General features: G+C 41.8%; 1 protein-coding gene across 13 annotated transcripts in view; it reads right to left on the minus strand.

Moving 5' to 3' along the window:
• Positions 1–26,660, minus strand: part of PPP2R2B (protein phosphatase 2 regulatory subunit Bbeta) — a 507,195-nt gene that overhangs the window by 263,527 nt on the left and 217,008 nt on the right. For 4 of the 13 annotated variants that reach the window (XM_027042168.2, XM_027042158.2, XM_053222751.1 and 1 more), the window contains one exon: positions 5,672–5,865. The exons of 7 other annotated variants lie outside the window; for them this stretch is intronic. In XM_027042168.2, coding sequence (XP_026897969.1) covers positions 5,672–5,865 — 194 coding nt within the window. Of the gene's footprint in view, positions 1–5,671; positions 6,608–26,660 lie in introns of those variants that run through there. 2 more of the 13 variants (XM_027042147.2, XM_027042202.2) reach the window with 2 other exon arrangements.

Raw genomic sequence — 26,660 nt, forward strand, 5'->3', positions numbered from 1 at the left:
CTGGCATTTGCATACAAATATCAAAGCAACTTAAGGAACTACAAGGCAGCTTTCCATCATGGGACACCACCTCCTTTTAATTTTTAGTGCCTTCATATCAAAAGCCATTTTCATGTACCTTCCTCGCTGTATTCACCTTTGCTTCCCTCTTGATCATGTGTGAAATGGCGGTGGGGTGGAGGAAGCAGGGACTATTAGTTTCTCACCTTTAGCCTGAGGTTCCTCCAAAGCTATGACATATTAGAGATCACACAGATCTCATTCAAGTTTGGAGACCCTCTAAACTCAACTCACCCTAGACTGGACTCTTCTCATGCCACCACATTAAGAAATGACCATAGAGTGTTATTTGAGTAATTTCAGTGTGCGGTTAATGGTGTTTACACCAAGGCATTCCCTTGTGAGGCCCTTTTTGTTACAATTTATACCAAGACAAGATAATCATCCTTGTTGGCTCAAATTCTGCCCTGGTGTGCTCTTCTCCTAGGCATCACATCTATTCACATGGTTTTAAATACTTTCAATATGCTGTAGACATCCCAATTATACATCGTCCCCATCTTTCTTCTGAGCTTTAGACCCAGATATCCAATGGCTTGAGAGTATCACTCTGAGGCTAAATGTCTCACACCAATTACCAAAGTCTTTCTTCCAGTGTCAGTAAAAAGGCCCATTATGCGTCCATTGTCATGGCAAAGTCCTAAAGTTGTCCTTGACACTCATCCCCATTTACTTCTCTATCTCCACCGAATCACACCAAGTAAGTCCTATCCATTCTTCTTCTACAGTGTATCAAAGTCATCTAATTCTCTCCATCTCTACTGCTGCCACTATCCTAGAGTACAGCTGTGGCGTCCCAATTATTTCTTTCACTCCTATTCATTTCCTACCCAGCCCTCTGACCCCACCCTGCATAGCAGCTAGAGGGAGCTTTGAAAAAAACAAACCTGATCATATTTCCCCCTTGATCAAAATCCTTTAATGGCTTTCGATCCATCTTTGGATAAAGTCCAAACTCCTTATGGTCAAGGCTCAATGTGATCTGGTCTCTGAATACCTCTCCAGTCTCTCTTTTGTAACATTTTATTATGAAAATTTTCAAACCGACATCAAACTTGGAAAAAAAATTTACAGTGGCTATCCATTGACAGACCACCTCAATTTTACCATTAACATTTCATACTTGCTATATCATATATCTATCCATTCATCCATCCCTCTATCCTAGCATGGATCTTTCCTGGTTTTGGTGCATTCAAAGTAAACTGCAGGCTTTGGTCTCGTTTTCATTGCTGCTTCCTCTTGTTCCCTATATTCTAGCCACAGGCAGCCTTCTAGTCTTTCAATCCGTCAGACTATTTCATATCTCTGGGCCTGGTACCTATTATCTCTTCTAACTCCAGTCTTTAGCTCTTGTTAATGCCTGACTTATTCTTTAGTTCTCAACTTAAAACTTCCTCTGAGGAGCCTCCCCTAGTCCCCCAAACTAAATTAGATCCACCTTCCTGCGTTATATATGATCTCAAAGCATGTTATGCTTTTTCTATCACTTATCACAATTGGTAACTATGTATTTATTTGCAAAAATATTTAATGTCTGCCTCCTGCACCAGACTAATATCATGTCTGTATTGGACCATGCTGGATCACCTGTGCAGACAGTCAACTATGTTTGTGGAAAAAATTACAGGCAGAATTAATGAATAATTATATGATAATACATAATAATAAAAAAATACATGAAATAAGTAAATTTGTTCTTCTTTTACAATGTGTCAACAATATAGGTTTTGAAAGGCCTCTTAGAGAAGATGGAACTTACTAGCTGCCAGAATACAACCAGCAAGTACATTAAAACAAATTACTCAAAGGCAAGATCCATGGGGGGCACTTGAATTGAGAAGAGACTGGTGGGTTTTAGTGACTTCTCTGCCATTTCCACTAGCCATTACCCTCAGGATCATCCCAAATCAACACACAAACCAAGGAAAAAGTGTGTTTGCTATGCAAATATAGCTATAACGTATTGAGAACATTTACGGAGGTCTAGCACTAATGGTATTTAGTGCTTTCCCTGTATTAATTTTTTTTCCTATGGCATAGGTTCTATTGTTATTCCCATTTTACAGCTAAGGAAACTGAGAACAGAATAATTTTAAAACGTGTTCTCTGACTTCCTCTTCTAACCAGATTGCCATTTCTGTAAACTCACCTATAAAAAAATATTTATTCTATCTGTGACCCCGTGTCAGAGTACGAAAATTAATGTAGATAACTCTCAAAATGCCCTAATGAAGAAAGGGTTTTAGCCACTTCTAACAAGTCTGAAAAGAAAGAAAGAAATCCACATATAGATCAGAGAGATTTGAGAGATGAAGCCTTGGTTAGGAAACCCAGAGTTCCATATCTGAAAAAAAACAAAACAAAACAAAACAGTAAAAACACTGTGTTGACTTTATTTTTGTAGTCATTCCAACCCCACTTTTCCTCACATATAATCCCATATACACACATTCAAATGATCCTTGCCAAGAATTTTACACCAGATGGGAACACAATTTACATACAACGATAAAACCATTGTGGTCTTCTCATAACAGGAGCTAATGGGTGAAGGAAAGAAAATGAGGCAGTGCAGAATTTCCTCATGGAGGCGCATATGCCTAAAAAGGGTCTTGAGTTTGAAGACAAGCTTTCTGCTCATCTGTGTGACCCTCACAAATGAGTACCATCTGTGGGCCTCAGTTGCCCAGTTTCCTTATTTGAAAATGTTAATAGCATCTACTTAGCAGGACTTGGAGATATTGAAATGCTCTATTTAAAAAGCTCAGCAAGTGCACTGAAAATAGAAGATGCTCAAAGATGTTAACTTTAAAAAGGGAAAAAAGACAGAGGAAGATTGGTGAGGGTGGTAACTTTGATGCCCAGAATAAAAGAGTCATAGGAAATATCTTTAATAAATACACATCATGCAATCTTTTTTCTTCCCCATGGGAGGGAGGGGAGGGAGGGGAGGGAGGGAAGAGAGGGAGGGAAGGAGAGAGACAGAGAGGGAGGAGGGAGAGAGAGAGAAAATAAGAGGGGAGAGCTTGGGTAAAAGTGTCCTTTAGCATTTGCATTGCTCTTAGCTGGCGGAACTTGCCCGCAGCTACCACTTACAATGCAAATTAAGCTTAGAGTCCTTCACACTAACTACACAGCAAAAACCTTTCAGCTTTAAATAGAATACTGCAGTGTGGAATGATCTGAGCAAAGCAAAGAAAAATTCAGAGATAAATGTGAAGGAGATTTTGGAGGAAAAGAAAAAAAAACAAAAACCCACCAAACCCTGACATATCTGGCTAGGTAGGAAAATGCCAAAATATTAAAGAAGACAAAAGAAAAGCGAAGTCCATAGAAGGACCCAGAAACTAAGGTCAGATTATGGAGGCAGTGGATTTGAGTTAATAAAGGAGGAAGGAACTTTGGGGGCAAGCCCTCAACTAACAGGATTTGAACAAAGACTATTTTGATCTGGTGATCTTTCCTGGTGTACTTGGCACTTCCAAGGTATTCATCAGAAGACAAGGATGGACTATCCCCCCTCTGGCCAGCACCACTGCATGAATGGTCCCTAAAATGAATAGATGAAGACCACATCTATTGGGAAAAGAGAACTTCCCTCTCTACCCAACTTCTGCCATTTACATTTTCCAAGTTCCATTTTTTTTCCTTACCAGACTTTCACTAAGATCAAGAAACCTGAAGGTTTACTGTGAAATAAAGGTTTTGTTTAGTTTTCATTGTTACGTGTGTGTGATAGAATTTCCTGAGAGATTGATTTAGAAACATTTGAGAGAGCTCTTTGCTATAAACTCATGCCTCAGTTTTGACTATATGAACCCAGATATTTTAACCAGAATCAGAGTTCCCCAAAACACCATAAATTAAGAACAGAGATTAGGTAATATCTAAGGCCCTGAAAGCACTAAGATGATACTCCTATCACGGCCCTATACACACGGTCCCAATTTGCCCATCTTCCCAGCTCAGTAAGTTTCCTGTGTCGGCACTTAGAGGCATAATACAACACATAAGAAAATACGAAGACAGCCCTCTTTCTTTGTTGTCACAAACAGAAAGAAACATCCCCCCCAAAAACCAATAGACCCAAGGCCAACTTCTGTCTTGGATAACATGCTCAGACACACAGCAAGTCCTAATCTACCTGGTAAATGAGTCAGTGACAAAGCACTTAAGACTGAGAAAGAACATCTTAGAGCCACCTTGTCAGCCTGCAAATAACAAGAATCAGCGAGTATGGTGGTTGTATGGGGGAGGGACAGGCTGAACATCTTAAAAGCCATCTCTAAGCTCCTGAACGCCAGAGCACATACAAATCTGCTTAATCTGTCTAGCACCATGGACATATTAGGCTGGATGCTTTCCAATAATGATGATGAATGGAGAATATATTTCAACAGCACTGGGCATTCTTTTTAATCTAAAATTTACAGAGATGTTTATGGACGATGCCACCTTTGCCCCCACATTGTGTGCTTCTTTATTTCTTTCAGAGTTTGAACTCCTTTCCTACCCCATCCCCATCACATTTTTCCTGGGAGTATTGATCTGATTAAGTATTATAGAAAATTTAGTATCCAAGGATAACAAGAATCATCTTAAATTAACATACCTTGCTACATTTTCCTAAAGCCCTTTCACACACGTTTTCTCACGTGGATATTGCAACGTGATAATGCAACACTTTCTATGCGCGGTTAAGGAAAGGGCCTACAGGTAGAAAATGAAACCGAAGATGTAAAAGTTTGGGCATTTGGGGGGAAAAATGCCTCTACTCTCTATTCACACACAAAAGGCAGAATGAGATTCCACCTGCTGACTTTCCGTGCCTGCCTGCTAATGCCAGAACACGCCGAGAAAGAGAGAGAGAGACGACAATTTCACCTCTTGGCAAAGCTCAGCTTACTGAACCCTCTTGCTTTCTGCTGGCTGTTGATTCAGCAGAAACTACTGCTGCAGAATTCATAATGGTGATTTTAAAGGCCCCACTGATCGCATTGCTCGCCCCACGTGTCGGACTCGTTCGCTCGCTGCTGGAAAGCGGTCTCCCCAGCTACCTTTTTAGTTCTTGCTAATGCACCTCCAAGGGGAGAGGGGCTCGCCCCTTTGCAAAAGGCCCTTTGGGCTTCTGATTGTCTGAGCAGGTAACCCTGCCGGAGAGAGAGACGGGCAGGAAATGAAACCATGCCCTCCCTGCAGCCACCAAGAGACACAACATCATTCCGCTCAGGGAGGGGAAGACCTACGATCCTTCCGGCCCCCTTCCTCGTCTCCCCCGCAAGACTCCGGCAAACATCTCGGGGGAGGGGTTATCTGCCTTCAGGGGGTCATTTTTCCAGTCGGGAGCCCCACCCTGAAAAGCCTAATCCCCGAGGGCCATTTTAACTCCCGTGGGCGCCGGGTCCACCTGCTGCTGAACGCCGGGCTCGTCTCGCGGAGCCCGGATGGATGTGGGGCGCACCGGCCGCTGCCCCCGCGGGCCGAGCCCCCGCCCCAGCCCCGGGCCCGGAGGAGTCTCCGCCGCTCGGCGCCCAGCTGCCCGCCGAGCCCGGCGATCCGCAACTTGCGCCCTGGCCCCAGCGGCGGAATGCGGCGGGGCTGGCGTTACCTTCGGTCGCATAGCTGTGGTCGCGCAGGAAACTGTTGTTGATTTTGCGGGTATCAATGTCCTCCTCCATTGACAGCAGGCTTACTTGCGTGGGAACCAGAAGCCGGCAGACAAGTATCCATGATCCCTCCCCGCAGCCAGTCTCACAGGAGAGGGGGGCAGGGGAGCCGGTGGGACTGCACCATGGTCCGAGCCTGAGGAGGAGACGGGGAGGCGGAGAGAAAAAAAATAAAAACCCGGCAATGGAGCTGTCACCTCCTCCACTCGGGATCTCCGAGGCTGCGGCGGCTCCTCCCGCGGTGCGCTCACTCCAGCTCCAATTCCCAGCGAGGATGCTGCGCCCGGCTCCGCTGCCGCCGGGTGCCAAGATGCGCCGTGCCCCGAGGGGTCCGGGCCCGCCCGCCGCCCGGGAGGCGCTCACAAGCGGGGCTGGGGAGATGCCCAACAGGTTCCCCACGTTGGCAGCCGCTCCAAAATGCAAAAAAGGTCCCTCCTCCCCCTGGGAGAGCGGGCGGCCGCGACAAAATGGTGCCTTTCTGGACCCGAGCTTCAGTGGCGAGACGGCAGGGGCCGGATTCGGGCTGGCCCGGCCCGGAGCAGGGTGCCGGTCCCACGGGAGGGCGGCTCCGGCCGGCGGGGGTGAGGAAGGCGGCGGGGAGCTGGGCAGGGCGCTGCGGCCGGCGCCAGCGCACTCGCCCTCACACCCACACGCGCGCACTCGCAGCCGCTGCCGCTGCTGCAGGAGGAGGCTGGAGGCGGCTGGTGCATTAAAGGCGAGGCTCCTCCCAACCGCGTCAGCAGCCCCAGGACTCTTCCCCAGCCGCGCTGGTGGCCGAGGCAGAGGCTGCGGCTGCTCTCTGCTGCAGTGGGGCGCACGCAGCCGCGAACCGGCACCTGGGCAGCAAAGCAGCGAGCTGGCGGGTTCACGTGAAAACCAGAGACGCGCTCCGGCAACCGCCCTCCTCCGGCGCCACGCAGCCAAGGGCGGCGTTTTTCTCTAGCCCCCGGAGTCCCCCGCTCGCTGCCGTGCTCCGGTCACCTGCGCTTCAGCACCGCAGAGAGAAGTAGGTCCCTCTTGGGTAGGCAGGGAGATTGCATCCAGGTCCCTTTCTGCTCACCCCTGTGCGAGGTCTGCGGTGCCTCAATCAAGTTAAAGGGCGAGGCCTGGGGTTGGAAGCCTCGGCGAGGAGAGAATGGGAAGAAGGGCTGCCATGGCTTAATTGAAGCCTCCTGTGCTAGGAATAGAAAGCGGGGCAGGGGCCAGAACTTTTCTGCCACCACGTCCGACTTCCCCATTCCAAACAGAGTCAACACCCGCTTCTAACTGTGGGCGTCTGTGTCCACACAGGCAGAGGGAAGCAGAGGGCTGACTTACGAAGCTAGCCAACACAGTCACTCTGGAAAAGTCCACCTTCCCTAGCCCTTTGCACTTTGTTTTGGACAAACGCTGCAGGCCCAGCTGTAGGTCTTGCTTGTGAACAAGGCACAACCCTGCAGGAACCGCTCACACTTGCTCCCAACACGGAAGGTGCCTTGGGGCCTGTGCCCACAGAGAGCCACTGCTATCCTGAGGGGACTTCGAGGATCCAATTACTACAAAAAAAGAGGCCTGCCTCCCTGCTTCACCTAGGAGGAAAATGCAAAATTCCCCACCTTCCCCCCACCACCCTCTCCCCCACGTTTTCGAAAATTACAAAACCTGTACTTGAAAGAAAATTTGATCACTACTGTTATGAAACCAGTAAACATCACTTACGAACATCACAGCTTCGTAAAGCCAAACTGGAAAAGAAATTTGCCCATTTTTCCACTTGTAGAAGGTATTTGTTTCAGTGGGTGTCGCTGCAGGAAGAGACATCAGCAAACGTCTTGCTCAGTTAAACTCCACAAGTTGAGCTAGATGAGCCCAGAGGGACCTGTGAGTTAATTATATACATACAATGCTTCGGCTCACACAATTTAGGAAGTATTTGCAGTTTAAAAAAATGGGAAAACAAGTTTTTAACCGAGGTTGGGAATCGCCATTAGATTTCCACGGAGAGTGGATGCTTCCGGCACATGGAAAATGGCACCATCCCCATCTCCAGAAAGCCAGATGAAGAAGAGAGTAGAAATATTCTTTGATGTAATTTTTAAGGGAAGTTCAGCTTACAATGGATTTCATTTTATGCTCGTCTGGTGGCTAAGCCTCACAGAATTGTTTGACTACTTGTTCAAATTTCACAAATGAAATTCCAGTAACAAATTTAACCCACCACTTCAGCCTCAGCTCATGGTTGGTTCCTCCACATGATGAACTGGACCCATCACCAGGTCTCCGGTGGTCGGCTCATCTGCAGTTACACAGTTAAGCTTCTCTTGCCAATCAGCGTTATGGGGAAGGGGCAGGCAGAGGTGAGAAAACGCTAAGTTCCTCTCAAAGTGGTAAGAAGACGGTGTGCCTTCTGTTGAAATGACTTAAAGGTGTGACAGGAGACCTTGGGACAGTATTTGCAAGTTCTCCCCTTATCTTCCTGGAATGTGGGCTACCTTGGAACAGAGCTGCATGATGAACTGGGTAGGCCCACTGGCCAGATTTGTGCTTGAGTAATTTTCCACTCTAACCAATGGGAGAAATATCCCCTGCATAGATGAAGCTTCCTTTTCATGTTTCCAGCAAAATACCTCCTCTATTTATTCAACGATCCCGGAAAAACAGAGAGATCTCCATGGATTAAGTTGACTTCAACATTTCAACTTTGTGGACCACTCTTTTCTCCCATGATCAATGGAGACTAGACCCTGGCTCAAAACCAAAAGGACTGTTGGCTTTGTGCTTGAACACAATGATGTGTGGTAAAGGAGGTAATGGTAAAGGTAAGGTAAAGAAGCCCCGTACAATCCTATGGTGGTAAGAGGACAGTATAGACCATTTCTCAGAAGACCTGCTGAACTTTCTAGTCCTCCAATATGTCAAATTCTTTCCACAAGCTTTTGAAAGTTGCACATGCCATTCCCTAAGCTCCTTCCTCGTGTTCTTGGCATTCTCCAGCATGTCAGCTGAACAGTCCTTACTTCACTGAGGCGTTACATGACCAGACCACAGTCTCTTCCTCAGGTATTTTCGGTCTCTACATCTTTTTATATTTTTTGGTGGAGGGTGGGGGGGGGGTGAGTCTTCCTCATGGATCACCACATTCTGTAATAGTTGTTTCCTCATTATTATCAACTGTTCCTAATATATCTCCTATATTAAATGTCTGGTGCTTAGTAGGTGCTCAATTATATTTGCTGAATGGATGTAAATAAATATTTCTTCAGTGAATTAATTATGGAATTTCTCCAGTTCAGCAAATATTGTAATATTTAGGTTTTATAGCTCAATCCTTATTAAAATTCTTGCAAAACCAAACCAAAACAAACAACACCCAACAACAAAACCTGTTGTGAGGCAGTAATCTTCTACTCTAGTAAGTCCTATTCCAATGGAAGTAATTGTCCTACCCATTCTTATATGTATACGGACCAAAAATATTTACTGAGCGATATATGGGGATAAAGTTAAAACAAAACAGTCCCTTTCTTCACAGAACTGAAATTCTTTCATCCGATCTTAAAGCATGAGCTTTCTTAGAGATGCAACAAATGCGTTATCAATCAACAGACTATAGCATAATGTTAAGTGCTGAGGCTCTGATATCAAGCAAAGCTGATGAGTCTCTGGCACTTATTATTGTGTCCTTGAGTAAGTTACAAGTTTCCCCTAAGGTATTTTTTAAACCTCTAAATTAGGGAGAAAAAGAGTATCTACCTCATGGAGTTACTGTGAGGATTTAATGAGATCGTGGACTGAATGATCTTGGAAAGAACATACTGTTGTTACTTGTTGGATATTTACAATCATCCCACCATCAGTAAGGAACAAATAGAAAAGCACCCACTGTCTCAGCCACTAGAATGGGACTGTATCAGCAATATCCACGCATAAAATATATAGTCAGTCGGCTGTCATGGAACTTAGTGTCTAATTTACAGTTTATGTAAAGGGAGCCATAAGCTACAAAAGGGGCAGAAGACACTTTGAAAGGCTGACTGAATTCACAAAAAAGGCCCGTTACAAATACACAGGCTTCTTAGATTACACAATTCGGCATCAGGGCATGTAGACACGTTCTTTTTTTTTCTCACCCTTGTCATGGCCCCCCTCCCCCAACACTGTCATATACCCTCACCCCGGTTAGGTTAGTGCTGCCTTACACTGAAACCTTTCAGGTCATCCTGTCCAATTAACACAATAAATATCTACAATTTTATTAAAACCTCTGACCTAAGCCAGTCTGGAGATTCTTAATAGAGGCTTTAGGTGTCAGGCAGTCCTGGTTTATCCCAGCTCAGGCATTTATAAATTTCATGACCTTTGGCAAGTAATTTAACATCTCTGTGCCTCTGTATTTGCAAAATAGAAGAATATAATAGAAACTCCTTCACAGGGTTGTTGAGTTGCTGTACAGACAGCCTAACTGCTTAGGGCTGAGATGCCACTTCTCCCTCCTAGTGGCTCCTGGGGGTCTCTATCAGCACAGAATTGGAGAGATGCACTAAAGGGCATCATTTAACTGAACAAAAGTGACTTAGAGACCTGAATTTCACTACCTATCAATCCGTCTTAATGAACAACTAGAAACTGGGTATAGGAAATTTTACCATCTTGCAAAAAGCCCTCTATAAGCCACAAAGTCCTTTGGAATTAGGATTACCCTATATACGTGCAGACCTAATCACGTTTCTCTGTTGTGGAATTGTACAAAATCCCTCTCTAGGATCAATAAGCACCGAGTGTTCAACTCTCTGTCTCAGGTGGCTTATATGTTGATTGTCCAGTGGGTAACCTCCTGAGCTTCTAGTGAGGTTTATAATTCCTTTTTGTGCATGCTACCATAGGTAAGAACACCACATAAGGGAACCTTTGATATGGCATTTAACCTAGGAAAAGAAAGCAAAACATTTTGCTCTAAAAATGTATTAAATCTAGATTCTGGATACTTAATGGATTTCACAGAGTAAAATGTTCCTTCTGTTATCCAAGTGGAGTAATTTATGCAAATAAACAGTGGCATGCTGGAACCGCTACGCACTAGGTATTGAGAGCCGAATGGGCCGATTACACACATCTATTTCCAGCTCTGCTGTGAGGGACATCATGTTGGTAGCTTAAAATCTGAAATCTGCCTTGGTGGGATATTTGTATTGTGGAAATTAAAAAAAAACATATAGAAATCAGGGCTTTGGGTTTTTTGTTGTTTGCTTTGAGAGCTGATTGTTAACCATTTACCAGCACACTAATAGCAACGCAGTACTCGCTGATATATCTTCCTGCCCATCCCTGCCATCTACACAAAGTTCCTTCCAATTCTCAATACTAAATCTCCCAATCTGTGTCAAATTCCAGAGCATCCCACCACGCAGCCAAACTTGAGCCATAATGCTAAATGTCTTAAAATCCTACCTTTACTGTGAAGATTTCCCATATCCATCAGAGGAAACAGAAGCCTTTGAGTGATCCTCCCCAGGCTGGATATGCAATTGGAAGAGGCTGCCCCTATAAGGGACCTGACCACATAAGCAATGTCAGGTGCACGCCCATTCTCAATGAATCATCCTTTTCTACTGTTCAAGCTCCACTGCCTCCTTACTTTGGACCCTGGATTTGCCTAAATGCAAAACAGAAACATCCATTCTGCCTGGTTTCATTGATAACTCTTCAACATGTCTCATTAGGATATTAACACAATGGGAGAAGAGGAACAAAAATCCAAGAGCCCAGATCTGAGAGGATGAGACCTGATATCCTCTTGTACCTTTTCTCATTCAATGGTTTTGGAGCTAAATTTAGACTGTCTTGCTCAAGATAGTTTTAATTTGCATAATATTTGTTAGGTATAGGTGAGGATTTACAAAACCAGTTTGGCAATACTCAAGGAGTAGTTCCTGATTACCTTTCTCAAAAGAAAACTTCACATAACTCAGACAAGAATATATATTGGGAAATATCTTTCAAATTTCTTTAATATGCCCCAGGAATAACACTTTACAGAATTTATCCTAAGAAAATAATCATAGATGTGGGCAAAAATTTAGCCATCAGGTCATTTCTCAGAGCATTGTTTCTGGTCATGAAAACTGGAAACCACCTAAATGTCCAACAATAGAATTGACTAGGCAAATTATGGTGGGTACACATAATGGAAAAATATTGAGACATTGATAAAATATTAATAGCTAGCACTTCACTTATTGAGCATATATTATGTACTAGGTGCTGTGCAAGGGGTTTTACTAGCATTATCTCATTTAATTCTAATAGCAGCCCTCGTAAGTACTGTTATTATCTCCACTTCACTGAGACTTATAGAGATAAATAAGATACCCAAAATCAAACCTGGCACTCTGTGTGTGTGTGTGTGTGTGTGTGTGTGTGTGTGTGTGTTGGGGTGGGTTAAGGTCACTCTTTTTTGAAAAAAAATTTTTAATGTTTTATTTATTTTTGAGACAGAGAGCATGAGCAGGAAAGGGGCAGAGAGAGAGACACACACGGAATCCGAAGCAGGCTCCAGGCTCCGAGCTGTCAGCACAGAGCCCGACGCGGGTCTTGAACCCACGAACTATGAGATCATGACCTGAGCCAAAGTCAAACGCGTAACCAACTGAGCCACCCAGGCACCCCAAAGTCACTCTTTTTTGAAAGCGATTTTGATTTGTCTCTCGTATGAATGAATATCCTCTAAGTTGAAAATCACTTACTATTGTGTTGGTGAAGTTGTGGCAAAATTTGAACCTTTGCACACTGCTTGTGGGATTGTATAATGGTGCAGCAATGAATGGTTTGACAGGTCTTTAAATTGTTAAACACAGCATATGACCCAGCAATGTCACTTCTAGGTATATACCCAACAGAATAGAAAACACTTGTTCACACCAAAACCTATAGATGAATATTCACGATGCGACATTATTCAGGATAGCCCCAAAGTGGAAATAGTCCAAATGTTCATCAGCTAATAAATGGATAAAGTGAAACATATCCGGGGGATGAATTATCATTCAGCTATAAAAAGTAATGAAGTACCAATACATGCTACAACATGGATCAGTGGTGAAAACATACTAAGTGACAAAAGACCTTATATGATTCCATTTAGGTGAAATATTCAGGATGGGCAAATCCATAGAGATAGAAAGTAGATTAGGTGCCAGGGACTGGGTGGGGGAATGGGAGTAAATGCTTATGGATTAGGGGTTTCTCTCCGGGGTGATGAAAAAGTTCTAAATTAAATAAGGGCAACGGTTGCATAACTCTGAATATACTAAAACCACTGACTTGCATACTTTAAAAAAGTGAATTGGTATGGTATAGTATCTCAATAAAGCTGTTATTAAAGATTTAAAAATCTCTGCTATCATAAGCCACTGTTGCTTCTTGGAGGATGATATATCCTTTGGGCTAATATTGGCGCAGGAAAAATTTAAAGGTATGTAATGACAAGGATAGACGTCTATGTTACGTTGTTGAGAAAGTCAAAAAACAATGTATACTGACCAATTTCCCCTTTCCTGGTGAAAAAAAAGTGTGGAAAAATATGTGTTTGTCAAAATCAATATATAAATGTACTGTGTGGTGGTTATGTGTGGTTATCTTTGTTGTTCATATTTTTGTCAAAGAAAATTTAGGACATGTATTATTTTTGTAATAAGAAAATTTTTAAAGTTTTTTTTTTAATGTTAAGAAACACTTTTTCAGGTGAAACCTTGTATTGAAAAGGTCAAAAATCATTTTCTCTACATGAGAAAATTGGGACATGGGTATAAATGTATATGCTACCAAAGGCACAAAACTACTCTCTCCAATAGAAATGTAATGCAGGCTACATTTGTAAGTAGTTACTACATTAGCAAGTGAAAATAAGCAGGTGAAATAATTTTAATAATATTTTTTAATGTTTTAAAAAGTGTTAGAACAAAGATATTTTCTTTAATATATCAAAAATGTTATGACTTCCACATATAATCAATATGAATTTATTAATAATCTAATTTTACTCTGTTTTTCATTCCAAGTCTTTGAAATCTAGTGTGTATTTTACATACACAGTGCCTCTCAGAAGGAGCCACATTTCTAGGGCTCAATAACACCACATGCCTAGTGGCTACAGCAAAAGTATAAAGTTTTCCAAAAGGTTCTGTTCACAAAATGAGTTTTATTGTATTCCTTCAAAGAGAAATTTTCATCTACGAAAGACTTGAATAAGATTGTTATGCTAAAATCAAACCAAGCAACATTAATACAAGGACTCTCACAACTATATTTAAAGTAATAAAACTGAATATGATAAAAATACATAGACACATGCACATATACATATACATATATTAAATACAGTAGTACAGTTGAACTCAATCTGCATTTTCCCTTAAAACTAGTAAGCTGAATCAATAGAGGAAAAAGAGAACCAGATTCTAAAAGTGCTGAAATGACACCACATAACCATATAAAATAGATAGCAAGAAATGTGTAATTCAGCCACTGTAATAGGGGCTCTTACAGGCCTGTGGCTTCAATTCCAGCCAAATCGCAGATTTGACTGCCAAAGAAAAAAAAAAAAAAAAAGGATTCCCATAGCTGGGTACCTGGACTCTGTCATGACCACTAAAGGTGGAGAAATTTAAAGATATAGTGATAGGAATCTGGCTGAGGGCGATTCATTCTTTTACGTTGGATTAGAGAATGGAATTCTGGGGTCACGTGATCAGTGGATTAATTTCTGAAGATTTTACTCAATTAGATATGCCATTACCTCTAACACACATGTACAGTTTTGTGTGTGCAGCTGAGAGCTTCTTCCTTCCTAACATGCTCTCCTCACTAATTCCCGGCACCGCTCTCCACCCTCCTGCTACCCACTGTCTGATGTCTACACGTACACATACCCTAGACTCCCAAGTTCTTGGATTCCTCTAGCCACAATCCGGTCCCAGGGGACCTCATCCAGTCTCATGGGGTCATCCAAGACCCCACACTTGGATTTTGAAAACCAGTCTCCTCTGACCTCTAGACTCATATCACTCACAGCTGATCTGGTATTTCACTGACCATGCTCCCAGTCCATGGGCTCCCCCTTCCTATTACTTGGTTCCTCTCATTCCCCACATCCTTCCCTCAGCAAAGCTTCAAAACACATCCAGAACCCAGCCACTTCTCACCACATCCACTGCTGCTTCTGAGGGCCAACCACCATCTCTTATCACCATGATTGTTTCAAGACTGGAAGGAGCCAGCTGAGTGAGCCTGTGATTCCTCCTTCACCCCCTACAGAATGGTTTCTATGCAGCAGGCAGAATGGTCCTTTTAAATGCAAATCACTTCATGTCACTTTTCTACTCAAAGCCCTTTATTGGCTTCCTACACATTCAGAGTAAAACTTTCTTAAAATGCTGTTAAGATTTGGCCCCAGCTATAGCTCTGTCCTTGTTCTTCCCACACACCCTCCCCCTCCTCCCGCCTCTGCTTCTTACCTGAAGCACTACCAACTCGCTTCAAGTCCCTTCCCTACACCTTCCAGCCTCCCAGGTAGGTTCAGTGGCGTCCTTATTGTCTGCCCAACACACCAGGAAGAGCACTCCTGTCCCAGGACCTCCACACCTGCTGTTGCCTCTGTCCCGAGTGCCTTCCCTCAGACAGCAGCAGAGCAAAGAGCTTCACCTCATTCCAGTGTCTGCTCCAGTTATCAATTTTTCTGAGCTACCTTCTTGGACCATATAAAATAAAATAGCGCTCCTTCTTCCCAGCACTCTGTATCCCCATAGTGCTGCCTGACTGTACATATGTATTTGGCTTTGGTTATCACGTCAATAGAGCCCAATTTCCAGGGCGACAGGAATGTTTTTGCTCCTTTTCTGTATCTGGCGCCTAGGACAGTGCCTGGCACAGATTGGTTACTCGAACGTACTTTTTGAAAGAATGAAAGAGTCAACGTGTGTTTGCTTAGTAATGAAGATCTATCGGGAGGGAATCTTAATGAACAACAAATCTAGCATGCTTATGTAGTAAAAAAAAAATTGGCCTTGCCCAAAGAGAGGCCTGGCTTTTGCCCTAGGTTTCTGGGAAGTAACGTATGTCAGACCTGATAGCTATATCTTTGTTTTTAGGGAGGGGGCTGCCACATTCAACAGTTTAATGGGGTGGGGGGGACACTGTCCACACCAGAAAGACCCTGTGATTTAGAGTTGAGGATTTGGGTCATGAGCTATCAATTGACCTGGTGATGGAATTCAACCGTATGAGCAATCAATCAATCAATTAATCATATATAATAGAACTCCAATAAAAATTCTGAACACCAAGCTTAGTTAAGCTTCCCTGGTTAGCAATACTCTACACATGTTGTCATACATCACTGGAGGGGGGTTAATGTGTCCTGAGGACAAACTCCAAGTTTAGAACCCTCCCTGACTCTACCCTGGGCATCTCTTCCTTTGGTTACTTTTAATCTGTATCCTTTCCCTGTAACAAACTGCAACCAGAAATATAATAGCTTTCTGTGAGTTCTGTGAGTCCTAGCAAATTATTAAAACTAAAGGTAGTTTTGGAAACCCCCCCACCCCCACCCCCAGTTTGCAGTAGATGCTGGAAGTGAGGACAGTCTTGGGAACTCTGCCCTTAAACTTTTGGTTTGACTAGCTCTAGGTAATGCTAAACACATACCCAGCAAGTCTCACATTAAAAGGTGGCTTACAGATCTACAGATCTTACAGATGGCAGGTCTAGCCTACCATTTTGCTGAAGAGAAAACTAATGCTTCATGAAAAGAACTGACTTGCCTGAATCACCCAGTGACAGACTGAGAGCATGGACCCTGGTGTCCTGGCTCCCATGCTCACCATTCCACAATGACTTTCCTCAACCTTTGTTTTGGGGGACATGCCACTTTTTTCTGAGAGGCTAAAGTTATGGGAAATTAAGTTGGTGTCACTCCCCAGAACTTTGAGGTCAATAGCAAGGGGAGAAATTACTATTACTCTCCTTCAAAAGTTATGGGGGCCAGCCCTGAACAAAAGAGAATACCAGAGCTCTATACTCTTCTTCAACCTCATCATCTCCAGTTTTCTGCCCGAGGTGGGCCAGGCAAGGATGCAGGTGGGGTTGCATCAATCCTCCTGACCCTCAGCTGCAGAAGTCCGGGAAGGAAGCCTTTACGTTCACGTAGAATCAGCACAAATCACCCTTTCCCTACACTACCATATTCTGTCATTTTCTCCTTCTTGAGAAGAAAACTTCTACGTATAGGGCATTTTTGGAAACTACAGGACATATCACATGATAAACTTAGCTCATCCTATGGGAAAACCTTTTGAAAAGTTCAAAGTGTTATGTGAACAAGGTTAATACTCTAGGTGTTACCATACTAGTAAGATAAGACATAGAAGCCAAATTCAAGAGCCAGATGGACCTTGAATTTATAAGCAAGTCTGTATATGTTTTAAAGCTCGATAAATATTTATGGAATAAATATAGAGTGAAAATGATTATATTCAACATGCCTCAAATAGAGACCTCTGCAATTTCCATCTGGCATGTGACAGGGCTGTAAGGGTGAACAAAGTATGATAATCAAAGCTTATGAATTTGTATCTGAAAAGTAGAATAGGCCCTGAGTAATGACTTGAACATTGTAGGGTCACAGATCCTTTTTGAGAATTTGATGAAGATTTGTACTCTCTCCCCAGAAAAAAAACAAAAACAAAACATAGTTTAGAGGACTTTCTGCTTCCAAATGCTGACTCATTTTATCTCTTTCATGCACAGGAAAAGGAAGGGGGAAAAAAAACCTAGGACCTAAAAATGTCCAAAATTAAATGCAAGTTTAGAATTATAGTGCCATCACCTCCCATGCATATTTTTATATGGAGAGTAATAATAGCTCTCACATATATAGCCCTTAATAGTAATGCCAGATGTGAGACTCCTTTCTAAAATGGGTCAGCTCAGTGTAAGAGGCAAATAGTCAAAGACATGACTTTTGAGAAACACACTGCTTCAGTTCAAATCTTGGCTATGATATTTCCCAGCAGTATAATCTTGGGCAACTTACTTAATCACTCTGTGCTTCAAATCTCATTTGCAAAATACTGATAATAATAGTATCTACTTCATAAGGTTGTTGTAAACATTAAATGGGTTAATATATATACAATATTTAAAATAATCCAGAGCACCTAATACACACCCAATCAGTGTTAGCTGCTGGTATGAGGCACTGCATACTGTCCTGAGTATATGCTCTGTTGTTGTCCGTGTAGCCAGATTTATTCACTTCTCCGGTTCTCACCCTTGAATTGTTTTGGCAGTTCTGCTTCATTTCCTCCCACCCCATACCTTTCTTAGGCAAACTCAAAGCCATGGTTTCATTACCAGGGAGTATCAAACTCTCCATGTCAGTGGGTGCATCATGGAGGCATATGGTCATTCAACATCAAACATTTACAACCTGCCCACTGTGTGCTTAGCACCAGCCTTCTTTATCTATCTCTCTATCTGTTTTTGAGAGAGAGAGAGAGAGAGAGAGAGAGAGCAAGAGAGAGAGAGAGGGAGAGAGAACATGATCAGGGGAGGGGCAGAGAGAGAGGAAGAGAGAGAGAATCCCAAGCAGGCTCCCCGCTCAGAGCTGAGCCTGATGCAGGGCTCCATTTGGGCCTCAATGCCACAACCCTGGGATCATGACCTGAGCTGAAATCAAGAGTTGGTTGCTGGATGCCTAATCGACTGAGCCACCCAGGGGCCCCTAGCACCAGCCTTCTTAAGTGTTGGTAAGGAATTCACAACTTGATTGCAGAGATAAATGCTGAAATTGATGTGCAAATAAAAGACTAGTCAAATGTTGACCTGTAAGACTTGTAACTTGTTACAACACTTGTAAGTGTTTACAGTGTAAGAATTTAGAGACATCCAGCTGAGTGAGAACAGCCCCCAAAGGTAAAATAGACAGTTCAAATGCTTGAAGGAGTCCTGAAGCAGGACTAGCTACATAATATGTGGGACCCAATCTAGAATAAAAACATGGAGTACTTTGTTCAAAAAGTATTAGGAATTTCAAGAGTACAGCAGAGCACTAATTCAAGCATGGGACCTTGTGCAATTATATGTGTCACATGCCCTTGGAGCTGGCCCTGCCCTGAAGGATGGTGGTGACTCCCAGAAAGATTCTTGCCTGCAACAGATTGGCACTTCCTGTGTGCCATATGTGTTTTTGCTTCTGTGTTTTTTCTTGTATTTCTCCTCCTAACCAAAAAGTTTTTGCTTATTTTTCAACCGATGCAAATCTTACATATCCTTCAACCTGTAGCTCCAGTCTTTGCTGAAAATGAACAAGACGGGATGCAAATCGCCCTGGGGTTGGAATGAGAAGGACTGAGGCCGGATCTGCCTTTCACCAGCTCGTGAACTGTGGCCAAGTCTCTTCTATGACACTCACTTGGGGAAACTGATTTTAAAAGTCTCTCAGAGGATGATGGGAAGATCAAAAGACATCCCAAATACGAAAGAGTTTTGGAATAAGAATTTCTCATGTTGAGAAAGAGCTTCATAATTTTTTTTGATAAAGGCTTCCCTAGCTTCTTCTTCTTCTTCTTCTTCTTTTTTTTTTTAGGCTTCCCTAGCTTCTACAAACAACCAGGTGGGGCTTGTTCTAAGTGAACACATGCACACACGCACACATGCACGCGCGCGCGCGCGCACACACACACACACACACACACACACACACACACACACACTTGTGCGAACTCATGCATGTCCCGTCCACTGCTGCCTCCTATTTGACATGTATAAATTTTCAATCTTATTCTCTCATTTAACTTCTTCAGGTCATTAGGCCTTCAGACTTTACCCCTTCCAATCCATCCTCCTCACTAAGTGAGCATGATCTTTGTAACTCACAGATCAGGTTCTCTCATTGTTTTAAATCCTTATATGGCTCCCCTTTGCCTAGAACAGAGTTTCCAAAACCCGATGGTGCCAACTGTCCGTGTCTTTTGAGGTGTTAATCGGTGTTCTGGGAAAAGAGGTATGGAATTTGAGAAAAAATAAAATCATGATGTATCCCTCTATTGTAGGTTTACAATGTACATTGAAAATCTCTGAGAAGTCCTGTATTAAAAAAATTAATTTAACTTTGTTTAAACCAGAATTTTCTACATTAATTGAACCATACTGACCTTCTATAAGAGACTTACATTCTGTAGAAAAACTTTGGCCAGTGCTGGCCTGTAAGGTGACACACCAACTCTTCAGCTTGGTTTATCAGGCTTCCATAATCCCTAAATTTGTAGCTCATTTATTGCCATCCCCTTTACAAGTCCTATGATCCAGCAACAGGGGACCACTTCCAGTTTCTTGAAGGACTTTGAGCCCTGTGCCTGCTGTGCTTTCTGCCAAAAATGTTTTCCACTACTCATCCCTCCATTTATGCTCTGGTGATCTGTTACCCAATGGCGCCTAGCTCGATTGCCCTGTAACGTCTTCTCTGACATTCTTGGTAACCACATTGTCTCCTAATTTCAGTGGTTAGCTGCTTCTCTGGAACTTTGAACATAAAAATAACTGCTGATGTTTATTGAACATCTAGGCTAGGGATTTAGTTCTTAGTATAGTGCAGGCAACTCTGTAAGATAATCAAAATGATGCTTTACAGATAAAGAAATACAATGATTAAGAAAGTCACTCATTTTTCTGTGTTTTCTATCTTTTGAGTGGTACCACTGTCTACCTAGTTGCCCAAACCAGAATCTCAAAAGACATTTTTAACAACTTTCCTTTCCCCCTACATCTAATCAGATGACAATTCCTATAAATTCCAGCTCCCTGGCAGCCATAAAATCTGTCCCCATCTCTCCATTCATATTACCAGTAGTTTATCATGGGCCATTATTATCTCTCAGCAATTCCTGCAGTAGCTTCCTAGTAAATTTTCTATGCTCCATATTGATATAATTACAATCACCCTAAAGTACAGATCTGATTATGCCAACTTCCCTGCTTACAGCCTTTCAGTGGCTTCCCATCACTCTTATGGGGGAAAACCCAAGACTCTTAACACAGCTTAAAAGACCCTGTAAGGGAGCACCTGGGTGGCTCAGTCAGTTGAGCACCTGACTCTTTGTTTTCAGCTCTGGTCATGATCTCAAGGTCATGGGATCAAGACTTGCACTGGCTCTGTGCTGAGTATGGAGTCTACTTATGATTCTTCCTCTGACCCCTCCCCTGCTCTCTTTCTCTCTCTCAAATAAAAAAAGACCCTTTCAGGACTGGTTACTGCCTACTTCTTTACCTTCATTTCATCCAGTCAGGATCTCATAGTCTACAATGGGAGCTCCAATGAGCCTCTCAAGGTTTCCCTGACCTTGCCAATCATTCCTTTGCCTCTGGACCTTTGTACACAGTTTTTCTTCTTGAAATTACCTTGTTTTTCATCTACATCCTGTATTCCACAAGCTTCCTAAATACAGACAGAGGTTCATGCTCTTCCTCTGTGACTGTATAGCACCTGGGCATCATTGCCTTTTTTCCTGTGAGATCTTGGTTCTGGGACTATGGATTTACTCTTGTACCTATACCTAATGTAGGGCCTGCGGCAGAATAATGACATCGATTAATCATTTGTTGAATTCCTGAATGAATCAACGAAAAAATAAATGGATGAATGAGAGCAAAACTAAAAGGGCAGCTTGGAGTATTAAAAGAGAAGGAATTTAGAGGTTTATTGCACTATCTGCTTGCCTTTGTCTTCTATGTCAAAATTCATTGTCCTGTCCATTCCCCACAAGCACATTTTCACTCCAGCTGCAGGGCCTTTGTATGTGCCTAGAATGTTCTTTTCTTTTCCACACACAGTTAATGCTTCCTTATCATTCACATTTAAGATTAGCCCTCCTTTCAGCAGGGAAGAGTTCTTGCCAATGCAGACCAAGTCAGGCACTCTACTATGTTGTCCTCATGGCATTGCATATCTTTCCTTTACCCTCCTCACTGCATTGTATTTCTATATCTATGTCTATGACTGCTCATTCAGTAACTGCTTCCTTCAGGAGACAGTAAACTCTGTGAGAGAATCATGTCTTCTTTTTATTCACCATTAAATTTCCAATACTTAATACAGTGCCTGACACACAAAATGAAAGTTTGTTACATGGGTTCATGAATTAAAAAAAAACACAGTGTCTCATCAGCAGTTTTTTGGTTCATTTCAGTACTGCGTATAGAATAGGGCTTGAAAGGAAATCATTGTTTATTAAATGAAAGACTAGAACTGATTTTCTTTCCCTAGCTTACAAGTAGTTGTTAACTAGTATGCTTGAAGTGAATAAATTCATTCTTACAAATTTAGCACATTTGCATATGTCCACACCACCTTGTAATATGTTTGTATGTTTATAGCTTCCCTTGAAACAAGTGTGAATGTTGTCAAAAGAATCTGATCTCTGCTGGATCCTGGACTGTACCTTGTTAGGCAAATAAGAACTGCAAGCTGATCTCCACCACAGGAAAGGACAACAAATCTAACTCACAGATTCCGCAACGTGCACATAATTGGGAGACGTCAAAACCTGTCATGTCATAGATTACCCAGTGCTTCTCCAGTAAGTAATTATTAAAATGGCAAAACAAATAATCCTGAGGAGTCATTACTGTTTGCCAATTCATTGAGTATAAATAGTACTGACTAGGTGGTGACCTGGCTCAGTTTTCTAATACATTCAGGACTAAGCAAAATGAAATGAACCTAAACAAAGGCAGGGGCCTGAGAGACACAATCAAAGAAAGCTACATCTATGGCTTGTGGAGTTTCCCAACCTTGGATATGTTTACAAAGGGCCTTCTCCTCATATTTTAAAGAAGATGGTAAGCAATTACTTTCTAAAGGTTGTTTACCTCATGATCACCTCAGCTGCCATTTGATGAGTGCTTACTAACTGTCAGGCATTGTGCTTATGTCTTTGTGTACACATTACTTCTCTCTCTCATGTCCACCCCACAAGGGAAGTTTCAGTAGTACCATTTACTACTGAGGCAACTGAGACTCGGAGATGTTAAGTTAGAGCAAGTAGAATGGATCAGATCTGGGATTTGAACCCAGTTTTACTTGACTCTTAACCAATGGCTCCATAAGGGGTCCATTTACATTTTCCCAAGGAAATCTCTGTGTAAGCTCTTTTATCCAGTAAGTACACACTTAATATTTTTCAAAAAACCAAAAATCTATATGTAATCCATATTTCTTGTTTTCTTGAAGAAAACATCTAAACCATTATCAGAATGAGTTTTCTCTCAAAAATGTTGTTCAGTTCGAAGTGTCCTGTGATGGTGGTAGCTTAGGAAACTACAAAGAAATCATTGGACTTCTAATTGTTGAAAAACATTTTAAAGTCCTTTCCTGTGTTTTTTGATGATTTACTTTTCTGTTACTCAAAATGGTATATACCTATCCATTGAGTACTGAAATATTGCAAGATTTAAAGGCAAAAGGGGGATTTAGTAACGAAAAAAAAAAAACAGAGAAATTCTGTGTGATTGGGGAAAAGTGGAGGTTCAAACTCCCAAAGAAAGCTTTTCTACTTTAAAACAAAGTTGCAGAATGTAGAAGTAGACCAAATGAGGGAGGCTGGCTTTGTCTTTTTTTAAGTTTATTTATTTATTTTGAGAGAGAGAGAGAGAGAGACTGAGAGTGCAAGCAGGGGAGAGGCAGAAAGAGAGGGAGAAAGAGAATCCCAAGCAGGCTCTCCACTCTGAGAACAAAGCCTGGCACGGGGCTCGAACTCACAAACCATGAGATCATGGCCTGAGGTGAAACCAAGAGTCACATGCTTAACAGACTGAGCCGCCCAGGTGCCCTGGCTTTGTCTTTTAAGAAGATAATGGTTTTCATTGATTTAGGAAAAGTGGGAAAAGAAAGAAAGGATAACAGTGAATTGACAATGTATTTATCATCTCTTTTTCCAAAGATGTCTTTTAAATGACAGTAAAAGAACAAAGCATATGTGACCTCACAACAATGAAGAGACTATACAGTATAGAGACTATTAGGAGGACTATGGATTTCATGTTCCTGGGAGTAGAAAAGTAGATAGAAGGATAATGACAATGAAGGGGAGATGTGACCAGACCAAACAGAGCACTCCTCTAACTTGCAGAAACCTGGAGAGATTCAGCACTTAGGAACACCAAAAATGACATGAAGATCAGGACCAAAAAAGGGAGGGAATGTTAAAGTAGAATCCATAGAAAAATCAATTCATCTGCCCTCCATCCCCACCGCTTAACTCTTCTCCCTACTTCACCCTGGGAGGATAAAACAGAAGATTCTTCCCTTTGAAAAGAATTTAAATAATTTGGGGTAGTCTAAGATGGTGAGTTTGGGAGTTGGTTGTCCAAAGTGAAAGGGTCTTTATTCTGGCATTTAGAGATTCCCAAATGCAAGTTCATTCCCCTGCCTGCTCACTCTACTATGAAAGCAGCCAGTGATAAATCCTATTCGTGTTCATTCAGCTATACTATTGATTCATTCTCACATATGGCTAGGCAATATAAGACCATCTAGATAATTGAGTAAAATGTAAAATGTAAAAAAAAATCAAGAAACACATGACAATAGATACTGGTGGACACAGATATACTATTAGGAACATAAACACTAATTAGCACTTGCAGAGACACTAAAAAAGAGACATGAAGATCATGAACAAATTAACAAATCAAGAAGAAGATGCTATAAAAAAGGAACACATAGAGAATAAGAAAAAACCCATGGAATGAAAAAAAAATATGGCTAATTTGTTTTTAAATCATTGGAAGGTTAGAAGTCAAAGAATAGAATAGAAAGCCCAGAAATAAACCCATGCATATATGGTCAACTAATTTACGACTAAGGTGCCAAGAATACACAAGGGGAAAATAGTCTTTTCAATAAATGGTGTTGGGAAAACTGAATAGCAACATGCAAAAGAATAAAACTGAATCCTTTTCTTACACCACACCCAAAAACCAACTCATAATGGATTAAAGACTTACACATAAGACCTGAAATTATAAAACTCTCAGGAGTAAACATAAGGGAAAGGTCTTTAACACTGATGTTGACAATGATTTTTTGGATACAACACAAAAGCACAAAAATAACCAAGTGGGATTATGTCAAACTAAGAAGTTTCTACATAGCAAAATAATTTTTTAATTAAAAAAATTTTTAATGTTTATTTATTTTTGAGAGAGACAGAGACAGAATGCGAGTGGGTTAGGGACAGAGAGAGAGGGAGACACAGAATCCGAAGCAGGCTCCAGGCTCTGAGCTGTCAGCACAGAGCCCGACACGGGGCTCAAACTCACGAGCTATAAGATCATGATCTGAGCCGAGGTCGGACGCTCAACCGATTGAGCCACCCAGGCGCCCCATAATTTTTTAATTTTTTTTAATGTTTATTTATTTTTGAGAGCAAGACAAAGTGAGAGCAAGGGAGGGGTAGAGATAGACACGGAATCTGAAGCAGGCTACAAGCTCTGAGCTGTCAGCATAGATCATGACCTGAGTGGAAGTCAGAAGCTTGACTGACTGAGCCACCCAGGTGCCCCTCTACATAGCAAAATAAACAATAAAAATGAAAAAGCAACATATGGAATGAAAGAATATTTGCAAACAATATATCTGATAAGTGGTTTATATCTAAAGTATGTAAGGAACTCCTATAACTCAATAGCAACATAACAAATAGCTCAATTAAAACTGAGTAAAGAACCTGAATAAACAGTTTTCAAAAGAAGACATACAAATGGCCAACAGGTACATAAAAAGGTGCTCAACATCACTAATCAACAAGGAGATGCAAATCAAAACCAAAATGAGTTAACATCTCACACCTGTTAGGATAGCTATTATTTAAAAAGTCAACCAACAGCAAGTGATAATGAGGATGTGGAGAAAAGGGAACCCCTGTGCACTGTGGGGGGAAATGTGAAACTGATAGAAAACAGTATGAAGCTTCCTCAAAAAAATTAAAAATAGAACTGCCATATTATCTAGCAATTCCACTTCTGGGTATAATACAAAAAAATAAATAATCACTATCTCTAAGGTATAATGTGTGTTCCCATGTTCATTGCAGCATTATTCACAGTAGCCAAGATATGGAAACAACCTAGTGTCTGTTGATGAATAAATGAATAAAGAAAATAATGTATTTATATATAATATTAGGTGTATATATATATATATATATATATATATATATATATAGTAATAAAGAAGAGAGGTTACCCAACACTGGGTGGGGGGGGGGGGGAGCAGGTGGGAGAACAGGAGAGATACTGATCAAAGGGTAAAACCTTTCAGTTATAAGATGATTTTGTTCAGGCCAGTCTGGGTGGCTCTGTTGGTTGAGCATGTGACTCTTGATTTTGGCTCAAGTCATGATCCCAGGGTCTTGGGATCAAGCCCTGTGTTGGGTCCTGCACTGAGCATGGAGACTGCTTGAGATTCTTTCTGTCTCCCTCTGCCCCTCCCCCGACTTGAGTGCACCCTATCTAAAATAAAAACATATTAGAAAATTTAAAAAAAGATGAATATGTTCTGGAGCAAGAAGTAGGTGGCTATACTACTAGGTGATTGTAGTTAACAATTGTATACCGTATACATGAAATTTGCCAACAGTGGAGATCCTAAGTGCTCTTACCACACACACGCAAAGTATATGAGATAATGGATATGTTAATTAGTTTGATAATTAATTTAATTGGGGTAATCATTTCACAATGTATACTGATATAAAGACATTGCTTTGTGCACCTTAAATACATACAAGTTTTATTTGTCAATAAATAAAGCTGGGGGTGGGGTGGGAAGTAGAACAAAAAGGAAGTATTAGATAATAAAATTAGGAAATTATTGTAGAAAGCCAAACAGTCAGAAGT

The sequence above is a fragment of the Acinonyx jubatus genome, chromosome A1 (assembly GCF_027475565.1).
Source record: "Acinonyx jubatus isolate Ajub_Pintada_27869175 chromosome A1, VMU_Ajub_asm_v1.0, whole genome shotgun sequence".
Taxonomy (NCBI): Eukaryota; Metazoa; Chordata; class Mammalia; order Carnivora; family Felidae; genus Acinonyx; species Acinonyx jubatus.